The sequence below is a fragment of the Danio rerio genome, chromosome 14, assembly GCF_052040795.2.
Source record: "Danio rerio strain M-AB ecotype USA chromosome 14, GRCz13ab, whole genome shotgun sequence".
Taxonomy (NCBI): Eukaryota; Metazoa; Chordata; class Actinopteri; order Cypriniformes; family Danionidae; genus Danio; species Danio rerio.
This window is the reverse complement of record NC_141034.1, coordinates 52,399,468-52,411,807: the sequence shown is the minus strand read 5'-3', so window position 1 is coordinate 52,411,807 and position 12,340 is coordinate 52,399,468. Positions and strand designations below refer to the sequence as shown.

The 12,340-nt window shown below is 38.9% G+C and overlaps 1 protein-coding gene and 2 long non-coding RNA genes across 36 annotated transcripts in view; 2 read left to right on the top strand and 1 right to left on the bottom strand.

The window, feature by feature from the left end:
• LOC147840916 (uncharacterized) overlaps positions 1-12,340 on the top strand; it is a 639,653-nt gene that overhangs the window by 24,091 nt on the left and 603,222 nt on the right. The window lies entirely within an intron of this gene.
• LOC147840923 (uncharacterized) overlaps positions 1-12,340 on the bottom strand; it is an 834,865-nt gene that overhangs the window by 761,323 nt on the left and 61,202 nt on the right. The window lies entirely within an intron of this gene.
• rapgef2b (Rap guanine nucleotide exchange factor 2b) overlaps positions 462-12,340 on the top strand; it is a 257,487-nt gene continuing 245,608 nt past the window's right edge. For all 34 annotated transcript variants that reach the window (XM_087281895.1, XM_087281881.1, XM_087281876.1 and 31 more), the window contains exon 1: positions 462-1,061. In XM_087281895.1, the coding sequence (XP_087138021.1) occupies positions 993-1,061 (69 nt within the window). In that variant the 5' untranslated portion in view covers positions 462-992. The remainder of the gene's footprint in view (positions 1,062-12,340) is intronic.

Here is a 12,340-nt window from a genome sequence, read left to right as displayed (position 1 = left end):
TTTTCCTTGGGCTTAGTCAATTTATTCATCAAGGGTGGCCAGAGCAGAATGTACCACCTTATTCGGCATATGTTTTACACAGTGTGTAAACACCTTCCAGCTGCAACCCATCACTGGGAAACATCCATACACACTCATTCATACCCATACAATTTGGCCAATTTAGTTTATTCAATTCACCTATAGCGCATGTCTTTGAACTGAAACCGGAGCTCCCGAAGGAAACCCACACCAGCACAGCGAGAACATGCTAACTCCACACAGAAATGCCAACTGGGACTTGAACCAGCGTCATTCTTGCTGTCAGGCGACAGAGCTAACCATTGAGCAATAATACAGTATAACCTTTTCTTCAAAGCTGCAATTCCACCATCGTCCAGCGGATGTCGCCAAAACTCCACGTGTTGTGAGTAAAGCGCACTGAGGGCGCATTACAAGCATTGTGCTGAATGGACTCGCCCATGAACCTCTTGAGGCGCTCGGTCGGTCACCATGGTGGTGGCGGCGGCTTTTACAACAGCAAGCCCAGACAGACAGCAGACCATCCGTCGCTTCTAGACACTGAAACACTCAGTATAAATGCTGCTTTTCACTCTCCGCTGCTTTGGAAATCACTTAAAATGGACACTCACTAAAGCGCGTGCAATGGACATTGTTTTAGGATGGAAAACTGAAGATGGAATAGCGAACAGGGGACAAACGGAATGCTGAGAAATGCACTCGTCTGCGTAAAACACAGCTAAAACTCACTGCTTAAAAATCTCCTCTCAGCGTCCGGTTGGAGAAGCTCCAGCGGCTGGAAGAGGAAAAAGCAGCCGGTCTGGTGCCTGTGGGATCGGGTCGAGGGACATTAAGAAAGCTCCTGGCTCAGGCTGTGGCCTGGGGACAAGACAAGCTCTCTCTGCAGCTTCCAAGAAATAAAAACTGGGTTTGTGCCCCCTTCATAAACAAACCACTTGCGTGAGAGATCGGCTGTGGATTATCCAGGAGCCATGGCGTCCTATGTGGATAACAGTTTTCGGCAGGCGGTGATGGTGAATCCGTCAGACAGGACGCAACAGGTCAGTCTTTAAATCATTTATTATGTGGCTGTTAACTGTTACAGTATACGCTGGGTTTCTGCTGTGTGTCATGTGGAGGAAATTAATGTAGCCTTATAGTGTTGACAGTGCTGTAGTTATGCTACTTTACACGCGTATCTGAATTCAATTGTCCTAATAAGCTTATAAGATATTCGCGTTAATGTTATCTTCAATGTTTTTGGAGTCTATTAACATCAACATGAATGTAAACTTAGCATCGTTCACAACTAAACACGCTTTGTTTTCATGGGAAATAGTTTAACATGACTTAAATGTTGAATATAGGAAGGTTTATATGTTTAGCACAGCATTTTTGTGCGGTTAGCCTATGATTTGGAAGACGTTGCTATGACATTTGCTGTAACGTTATAGTCTCCACCCTTTGCTGGGCTCAGCCGGCGAGAGAGGAACATTATCTTATTATTACTTTGCTGTGAGGATATTGATATATGTAAAAGTCGAGATGAATTTGCATTTTAGTTTGTGTTATTTATGTTAGTTTGTGATCATTTGGAGAAACTAAGATAACGATTCGATCCTAGCGAGTCGCTTTCTTAAAGTGACAGGCTGCTTTGTCAGACATAAAGGAAGACAAATGATTCTTCTATTGTACATCTGGATAATTAGATTTTACCTCCTGTTTTATATCAGCTTACGGTCATTTTGATCCAGATTGTGTGCTTTTTACCTTAAATAACCGAATAGGGTCTATGTTTAAAGTGCATTTGAGGTCATTCTCATATAATAGAATCATTGTTTATTGTGTGTGAACGAGTCGGAGTTTGAATGAATCGTTTAAGTGAGCGATTCTGAATGAACTGATGCAGATTGCGCTGGTTTTAAAACCAAATGTAATAATTTAAGTTATATTTTAGTTATAATAGTTAATTCAGTTACTTCTCAAATGAGCAGAGTGGTGCATTTCTGTAAAGATTTTGGGGATTTATTCATTCAGCTATTAAAATCGATGCAGTTGGAGTTAGGGCTGCAGAATATATTGATTCAGCATTGATATCACAATGTGTATGTTCACAATAGTCACATCGGAGGATATGCAATGTTGTGTTGGGATTATAATTGACCAGAAAAGATTTGTGGAGCCACTGCAGAATTTAACCATAATATGTTGAAAGTTTGTCATTTGTGTGCATCTTTATTCATTCCTGGAGCTGTATGAGGGTTTTTAAGATCGTTTAAAGCATTCAGGCACAATAAATTGTACGGTTTGTAACTAATAAAGATTATTTTTTTAGTAATTTAAATGATGAAGACCTATTTATTGTTATTTTACATTTAATTCTTCAATTAATTTACCTGAAAACTGTTAGGCTCCCCAGAAAACCACAAATTATGTCACTTAATCTTTGCTCCGTTGTGTTTATTTATGACTGTAGGTTTTTATTTTTATATAATAGATAATATCAAATATATATTTATATAAAATAATAAATAGACCTATGCTTGATTATTTTCAAAACCAAATTTAATAACCTTTATTTAACCAGGTGAGTCATTTGAGAACCAGTTCTCATTTACAATGACGACCTGGCCAAGAGGCAACATAAAACGTAGATACTAAGCAGCAGTGACACAATACAATAACAATTTCACTAATGCAGATAATAATATATATATAAAAAAAAAAAATTAAAAACAAGCACCGTGATCTTGTACTATTAACTGGATTTAATTTTTAAAGGATGATAGTGGAATAAAAGTGTTGAGCTTTAAGGTCTGCTGCAGATGATTCCCATAGATATATACATTAGATGTCGCCTGGCCTATTGTTGTCTATTGGACGGAATGCGTCAATAGCGCCGCCATCTTGCTACAGGGTAGCGCTCCTTTGAAATGAATGCAGGACCAAGGTACAGTGGAGGACTGTGGCCATCCAAAGCCAGAGATATACACATATACACATATATCTGTGATCGGGAGTTTTCCTGGATGTTAGTATGTAATTCTTTTTTTTTTTTCTAATTACGAAAATTATAATTTTACATCACTTTTCTACATTGATGGATCAGTGACCGCACGGGCATTCCTGACAAAAAGCTTGTGTTTGTGTGTACAGAAATGTACTATTCACCCTCCCTGTTAAATTTAATCTAATCCGTGTCCTGAAACACAGCTCCTCTCCTGCTTTCACTTCTCATACTGACGGAGGAGCGATTCGTTTGTAAATGAATCCCCCAAACGACTCTTTCACTAACGTTAGCCGACAATAATACGTTTCTGGCAGCGCAGCATCTCGTTGTCATTTTTCTTTTGCATTGTTTGCTGATTTTATTCAACAAAACTAGCATAAGCCGAGTGTTTAGTGCGAGTTGGAGCTGCTTTGCCGTATGGTGAATGCAGTAAGTGACTGTTATCATCAATAACGTTACCTGATTAGCACAAAAGTTCAGAACATACAAAAACAGAAAAAAACTTAATATTACCTATGAAGTGTTCTGCCTTTGTGCTTTGTTTTCTTTGTTTGCTTGTTACTACACCCGTAAACAGCGCTAAAGTCCCGCATCTTCACGTAATAACACTGTCTTGACTAGTGCGGTTGAATGAAATTTGTCCTGGGAGCACTGTATCAATGTGGCGGCGCTATTGACGCATGCTCAGGGTCCCTATGCGATATCTAGTGCAGGGTTTCCCAAACTTTTCAGCCCGCGACCCCCAAAATGACAATGCCAGTGACTTGTGACCCCCAATATTCTCTGAGGTGGTGGTTATAAATACAGAAACCTTGTATGCAATGACAAGCACAAGCACACCAATAGACCCAAGTCTATTCTTTTTTTTTTTTTTTTTTATGCATTTCAGTGCTGTAAATGGGCTAGAAAGTTTAATCTGGTGTTACAAAATCTGCTGCATCTGACAGTAATGCTGTGTCTTTAGTATAATGTAATTACCCGAAAAGTCGCAATCCAACTAGTAACTATAAGCTACTATAGTAACTATGTAGTTTATAGTAACTATAAACGACTATTTTTTCTCTTCAGTAGGTTATTGATAAAATACAGTAAGTCTTAAGTTTTAATAAAAATTAATTGATTTTTGAAAATCACCAGGCGACCCCCCTTCATTGTCCCGCGACCCCTCGGGGGGTCCCGACCCCCACTATGAGAACCTCTGATCTAGTGTATATATCTATGGATTATTCCAAGCATTAGCAGCAGAAAACTGAAGAGTAGCGAACAAATGAAGTGTGAATTTTGAGTATACAAAGGTTAATAAAACTATTAGAGAGCAGATTTTCTGAATGTTAAGAGGTGACTGTAAATGTAATGTAGTTTTGCTAATAAGAGTTTTGTAAATAAACAGAAACCAATGAATTTGTGGACATAATTAAAAAGAGAAGGCCACTTCAATAAAGGAAGTTGACAGTGAAGAGTATTAAATGGCGCACCAGTAACAAAATGAATTGCTGCTCTGTAAATAACATCTAGTTTGTGAAGGAGAGTTTTAAATATATATTTTATATAACTTTAATATAATTGATGCATTTTGTGATTATTTTGTGGATTTATTCATTCAGTTATTAGAATCAATGCAGTTAGAGTTAGGGCTGCGCAATATATCGATTTAGCATCGATATTGCAACGTGTCTATCCACAATAGTCACATCGCAAAATATGCAATGTTGAGTTGGGATTATAGTTGACCAGAAACAACAAGTTAAAAACACATAAGTATTGTGGAGTGGCTGCAGAATTGAACCATAATATATTGAACGTTTGTCATTAGTATGCACCTTTATTAATTCCTGTAACTGTGTGAGCATTTTAAGATAGTTTAAAGCAGTGGTTCTCAAACTTTTTTTTATCAAGTACCACCTCAGAAAAAAAATGTCTCTCCAAGTACCACCAAAAATGAGCAGTATTGAAATACAGTAGCGTAGTAGGCCCAGTAAAGCAGCTACAACTCTGCACAGTTAAAAAACATGGCAGATTACCTCAGAAATATAGGCTATATGTCATATACGGCATATTATATACATAATTTTTGATAAATTTTTAGATGTGTGTAGTATGTACATGACATATTTCATTCCTCTGCGTACCACTAGAAGAAAGCCTGCGTACCACTAGTGGTACATGTACCACAGTTTGAGAACCACTGGATTAAAGCATTCAGGCACAAGAAATTGTACGGTTTGTAACTAAAAAAAGATTATTTTTATTGGATTTTTTTAATGATGAAGACCTAATCACTGTTATTTTACATTTAATTGTTCAAATAATTTACCTCAATGCTGATAAACTCCCCAGAAACCACAAATTGTCACTTAATTGGTGCTCCATTGTGTTTATTTATGACTGTAGTTTGTTTATTATAGGAATATAATTAATAATCCAAAACGTATGTTTATATAAAATAATAAATAGACCTATCCATGATTCACTCCCCCTACAAAATCATCCCGATCAATCTAAATAAATGACTTTCCAAATAAAGTTAAGTCATCTGGTGAAATTGTATTCATATCGAAATATAGATTAAAAAAAAGCATCGCAATGTCAGATTTTTCCAATATCGTGCAGCCCTGGTTGGAGTAAAATCTTCACAATAAAAGAAAGATTATTTTTTTGTATGCATTCTCATTAATGATTTAGTTTTTTTTGTTTTTTGTTCCTAAGATGCCCAAATCCATCCTGTAATTTATTTTCCACAACCAACATTGAAGTGAAAAATGAATCATTGAAGGGAGCTGAACAAGAACGATTTCAAAGATTCAAAAATGTTTCAAAGATTTATTCACAAACTAACCACCACCTAGTCAATACTAATTTAATATGTCTGGCATTTGAGGTAAAAGGATCTCAGACAAAAATAATAAGTGATACAATCCTTCTGTTCCCCTTCTGGTTAATTTAATTTACCCCCCTATTTTGTCCCACTTTCAAGCATTACCCACTTTCTCACATAGATAATGTGTTTTGCAAAAATATCAGAAGCTGATCATTTGTGTCCACTTATCTTACAGCGGATGTGAATATTATCACATGCTCACACAAGTTTCTGTTGTGTACAAATAAAAACGTTCACTCATTAAGCCTTTTACATCAGATTGAGCCTCCGGAATCTGATTATGAAAGAGCTAATTTTGTAATCGCATCTGTTCTCGCACTGAGTTGTTTGTACCTGGCTTTAAGCATTACGGACAATAGAGGCACTTGAGGGTCAGTATGGTATTCATTAGCAAATGCAAGTACAGCTGCGTTTCCTTGAGATTACGTTATATTCCTGCCTCCATTGAATGGGGGAGCCTTTAAATCATCCTGAGTCACTCTCAGAGTTGTTCAGAAATCATAGTATTTTGCCTATGAGTGTGGATTGGATTGTACTGACCCCTGACATCAGAACACACCACACCTTAAGTTCACTATTGAAATGGTCTCTAGATGCAAGTGTGCATGATTAAAAAGGAAAATCTGTTCACTTTGTGGCCATTTTGCAATGCAGCTATTTATGTTAAAGGGGAAATCCTGTAATCTTAAAAACTGCTTTCAAAAACAAAATTAAAAAAAAAAAATATATATATATATATATAAAATGCTGGGTTGCCATAGCCCAACATTGAGTTTAAATATGGACAAACCTATTTTTGGGTTATTTGCTTATTAAATAAAATTTAAACGACATTTTTAAACCTAATGTTTGGATTTGTCCATATTCGTCCCAATGTTGGCTTATGACTTTGGCATGAACTTTGACATGAACAACCCCAAAGATGTTGTTTCTATTGCTCCATTCATTCATTCATTTTCTTGTCGGCTAAGTCCCTTTATTAATCCGGGGTCGCCACAGTAGAATGAACCGCCAACTTATCCAGCAAGCTTTTACGCAGCGGATGTCCTTCCAGCCACAACCCATCTCTGGGAAACATTCACACACACACACTCATACATTACGGACAATTTAGCCTACCCAATTCACCTGTACTGCATGTCTTTGGACTGTGGGGGAAACCGGAGCATCCGGAGGAAACCCACGCGAAGGCAGGGAGAACATGCAAACTCCACACAGAAATGCCAACTGAGTCAAGGTTTGAACCAGCGACCCAGCAACCTTCTTGCTGTGAGGTGACAGCACTACCTACTGCGCCACTGCCTCGCTTTCTAATGCTCCAATTGCACTATATGTTTAAAAATAGGTAATTGACTTTTAGCAGTAACTGACCAACTTACGAATAAAAGTCTGTTGTAAGCTCTTAGGTTAAATATATTGCATATGCTTTCGCTCAACCAATCTGTTCACATTAACCTTCATTTAAACTTCTAAAAGAAAATTTTAATTTTCAAGTTTGTCAGCAGCAAACTCATCATATTTGCGTAAACACAAGTGCGCATTAGAGAACCTCACATAGCTTAAACTTTTTTTTTATAATTTGATGCAAGGATGATATAATACAAAGTTTAGCTTTATATGCTACAAATCAAAATATCAAAAAAACTTAGAAGATTTAAGATGCTGACGACTGTAAAACCATGTTTTTGGCTTTTTGCGAAAAAGCGAGAATTCATGCAGAACAATGGTATTATCGATGATGCTCAGATCAGAGAGAGCAAGCGAAGTTGGCACAAGGACTTTAGCTCCACCCACTCTCATGAAGCACTACAAATTACGCTCATAGAATACTTATATTTGTGCATATGCACATATTTTTAATAAAATGTAAACTATACTTTTTCTGTAAGTCCAAAAATAAATTTCTACCAGAAAAATACTTTCTAAAGTATTATTTTTAAATGTGTAAAGTCAGGGCGTATTCTGACTTATCACGTGGCCTTCTGGAGTACTCGATTTTGATTGGTTAGTCACGACATTCCAAGGTATGTTATTCCAAAATAACACCTGCTAAATAACTTTGAATCAACTCCACTGTCAGTGACAATGTTCAAATCCATATACTTAAATCCACATTTATTGTTTGTCAGGCCATGGTTTTGGTGACGGCGTCTTTTGAATGAATAGGTTAGTATAAGCTTAATTTAAATGGTTTTGTTTCAGTAAGGTTTGCGTTTTTGACTGTCTCTCACCATCTTGTGGCTAAATATTTATCAGTTTATTGTATGCTCCGTTAGCTTCACTTTCGTTTCTGACAGCTTTTCGTTTTTTTACTGTTTGCCTCCATTTGTGAGTGAATAATGCGCAGGTTAGTGTATACTCCATCAGCTTCACTTTCGTTTTTGTCAGCCTTGCATTTTTCGACTGTTTGCCATCATCATAATGCGCAGGTTAGTGTATGCTCTATCAACTTTACTCTCGAATCTGTCAGCTTTGCGCTTTTTGACTGTTTGCTGCCATCTTTTGACTGAATAATGCGCAGGTCAGTGTATACTCCATCAACTTTACTTTTGTTTCTGTCAGCTTTGCGCTTTTTGACTGTTTGCTGCCATCTTGTGACTGAATAATGCGCAGGCTAGTGTATGCTCCATCAACTTCACTCTTGTTTCTGTCAGCTTTGTGTTTTTGACTGTTTGCCCCCTTCTTGTAACTGAATAATGCGCAGGTTAGTGTATGCTCTATCAACTTTACTCTCGAATCTGTCAGCTTTGCGCTTTTTGACTGTTTGCTGCCATCTTGTGACTGAATAATGCTCAGGTTAGTGTATGCTCCATCAACTTCACTCTCGAATCTGTCAGCTTTGCGCTTTTTGACTGTTTGCTGCCATCTTTTGACTGAATAATGCGCAGGTCAGTGTATACTCCATCAACTTTACTTTTGTTTCTGTCAGCTTTGCGCTTTTTGACTGTTTGCTGCCATCTTGTGACTGAATAATGCGCAGGCTAGTGTATGCTCCATCAACTTCACTCTTGTTTCTGTCAGCTTTGTGTTTTTGACTGTTTGCCCCCTTCTTGTAACTGAATAATGCGCAGGTTAGTGTATGCTCCATTCAGCTTCACTTTTGTTTCTGTCAGCTTTGTGTTTTTGACTGTTTGCTGCCATATTGTGACTAAATAATACGCAGCTTCATCAGCTTCACTTTTGTTTTTGTCAGCTTTGTGTTTTTCAGCTGTTTGCCACCATCATAACGCGCAGGTTAGTGTGTGCTCCATCAGCTTTACTTTCATTTCTGTCAGCTTTGCGCTTTTTGACTGTTTGCTGCCATCTTGTGACTGAATAATGCTCAGGTTAGTGTATGCTCTATCAACTTTACTCTCGAATCTGTCAGCTTTGCGCTTTTTGACTGTTTGCTGCCATCTTTTGACTGAATAATGCGCAGGTCAGTGTATACTCCATCAACTTTACTTTTGTTTCTGTCAGCTTTGCGCTTTTTGACTGTTTGCTGCCATCTTGTGACTGAATAATGCGCAGGCTAGTGTATGCTCCATCAACTTCACTCTTGTTTCTGTCAGCTTTGTGTTTTTGACTGTTTGCCCCCTTCTTGTAACTGAATAATGTGCAGGTTAGTGTATGCTCTATCAACTTTACTCTCGAATCTGTCAGCTTTGCGCTTTTTGACTGTTTGCTGCCATCTTGTGACTGAATAATGCTCAGGTTAGTGTATGCTCCATCAACTTCACTCTCGAATCTGTCAGCTTTGCGCTTTTTGACTGTTTGCTGCCATCTTTTGACTGAATAATGCGCAGGTCAGTGTATACTCCATCAACTTTACTTTTGTTTCTGTCAGCTTTGCGCTTTTTGACTGTTTGCTGCCATCTTGTGACTGAATAATGCGCAGGCTAGTGTATGCTCCATCAACTTCACTCTTGTTTCTGTCAGCTTTGTGTTTTTGACTGTTTGCCCCCTTCTTGTAACTGAATAATGCGCAGGTTAGTGTATGCTCCATTCAGCTTCACTTTTGTTTCTGTCAGCTTTGTGTTTTTGACTGTTTGCTGCCATATTGTGACTAAATAATACGCAGCTTCATCAGCTTCACTTTTGTTTTTGTCAGCTTTGTGTTTTTCAGCTGTTTGCCACCATCATAACGCGCAGGTTAGTGTGTGCTCCATCAGCTTTACTTTCATTTCTGTCAGCTTTGCATTTAATTAAAGAACCAATAAACTATTACGGCTCAGAACAATGTTTTGTTTCAAGGAGTCATGTAAATGTTGTGTAGGATGGTTGTTTTCACAGAAAAAACGCCCTTTAGTCTTACACAACAAGCCGCCGATATGCCTGTCAGGCTTTCTCAGGCTTATTCTGCGATTAAAAACCTCCTGGATCTGCTTCAGTCTTGTTTCATGCTGCACTTTCTCCCTTTCATAATATGCGTTCACTGTCTTTGTGTATCTAAGTCTTTGATAGGATGGAGAATAAGGTAATCTCGCTCATGTGGGCTAAAAGAAGCTGTTCCATGAAATGGGTTTTAAGACAGCCTTAATGTGTAAAGACTCCTTTTTAGGGAATGACGCAGGCCATTCTAATGGAGCTCGAAGCTCATTATGGCTTAACGGCAAAAACCTCAGCACTTCACATTAACATGCTGATTGATGGGGTAGATGTTAATGTGGTAAAATATTCCCCAGTTGGTGTAAGCCATATGTGGGACTAGTGGAAGGAACAGTGACCTCTGCAGCTTTCAAGAGACTATTTTTTTTGCTGGCAGACGGCTATGCAGGGGTCAAAGAGACTGAAGGTGCTTTGCGCATTGACCTCTATGACTCGGCAGAGCAGAGTGCAAGAGGGCAATACTCTTATTGTTCCTATTAGCCACAGCTCATGAGTAACAGCTAAATGACCAAGCTAAATATATCAGTCGGGCGTCAGGAGACAGTATTTGCTTTTTGATGCCCACAAACACACAAGGGTGGTCATCCTGAACTGATGGTTTCCTTCCCGGCAGCTTCCTTCCTTTCTTTCACAGTGAGAGGAAGTGCATCAGAGAGCTGCCAGAATGTATGAAATGCTTTTTCTTGTTTGTTTGGCGGGGGAAAAAGTCTTCCCACTCCTGTTCCTTTTTTTGTTCTTCGCTAATGAAGCTTTGTCTATGCCAGTCAGTGAGCTGCAGGTGTCTTCTGACTTTTTTTGAGAGTGGTGGCTTATGTGTAAAACTTTAACGAAAGTGTATGTTAGGGTTGGGCCAATAGAGGATCGCCGATGGCCAATAGACAACACAACGCAGGAGCCGGCATCGCCGATCCTCTGCCCCACCCTTGGCGCAAACCCGCTCGCGAAAAATACATACTTAGGCCCCGTTTACGCTAATAAGTCTTAGTTAAAATGGCATTTTTGAAACGAAAATGAGCCACATCCACACCGTTTTACCTAGCATTTGTCATTGCTGAAAACGCACATCACATTACCACACACACACACACATACATTCGCTCCTCTGAGCTCCAGAGAGAAGAGCACGTCGGACAGTCTATCAAGGATGGACCGCTGGATCTCATCTTACTACAGTTGTTAAACGTGATGTTCAGACATCCCAAGTCTCCCTGAAGTTCCGGGAGTCTATATGCATTAGCAGGACTTGAAATCTCCCGGAAATTGTTTCGTGAAAATTTTGTCGCAAATAATTTGCATACCCTTTCACCCCTGGATCCCTCCTCGTTCTTCAGACACGTCGCACGCACTTTGTCAAATACACCCCCCCCCCCCCCCCCTTTTTTTATTTCACATGATGGTGATGCCATCGTCCTTCGCGATGTTTCACATTAGACATCGTACGATGCCAAATTGGTCAACATCGCCCAACCCTAGTGTGCGTACCTTAATCTCAAAATAATTATAAAGGTTATTAGATTTGAAATTAGGAAAATTATGATTGTAAGAAAATTAAAACCCCTCTTATTATTTATTCATTAATTTTCTTTTCAGCTTAGTCTTTTTATTAATCTGAGGTCGCCACTGCGGAATGAACCACCAACTTATCCAGCATATGCTTTACGCAGCAGATGCTGTTTCAGCTGCAGCCCAACACTGGGAAACACCCATATACTCTTGCATTCACACACATACTGTACACTACTGACAATTTAGCTTAGTCAATTCACCTATAGCGCATGTGTTTGGACTGTTGGGGAAACCGGAGCTCCCAGAGGAAACCCACACCAACACTGGAAGAACATGCAAACTCCACACAGTAATGTCCACTGGCCCAGCTGGCGCTCGAACCAGCGACCTTCTTGCTGTGAGACGATTGTGCTACCCACTGCGCCACCGTGACACCCCCTCCCCTCTTATTAATGTAATTTAAAAGATGTGATGCATTATTTAAAGAGCCCATATTATGGGTTTTTGAAAATTCCCCTCCATGTAGTGTGTAACACAGCTCTAAGTGAAGTGAAGTATCCAGCTAAGGCTTAAATCTG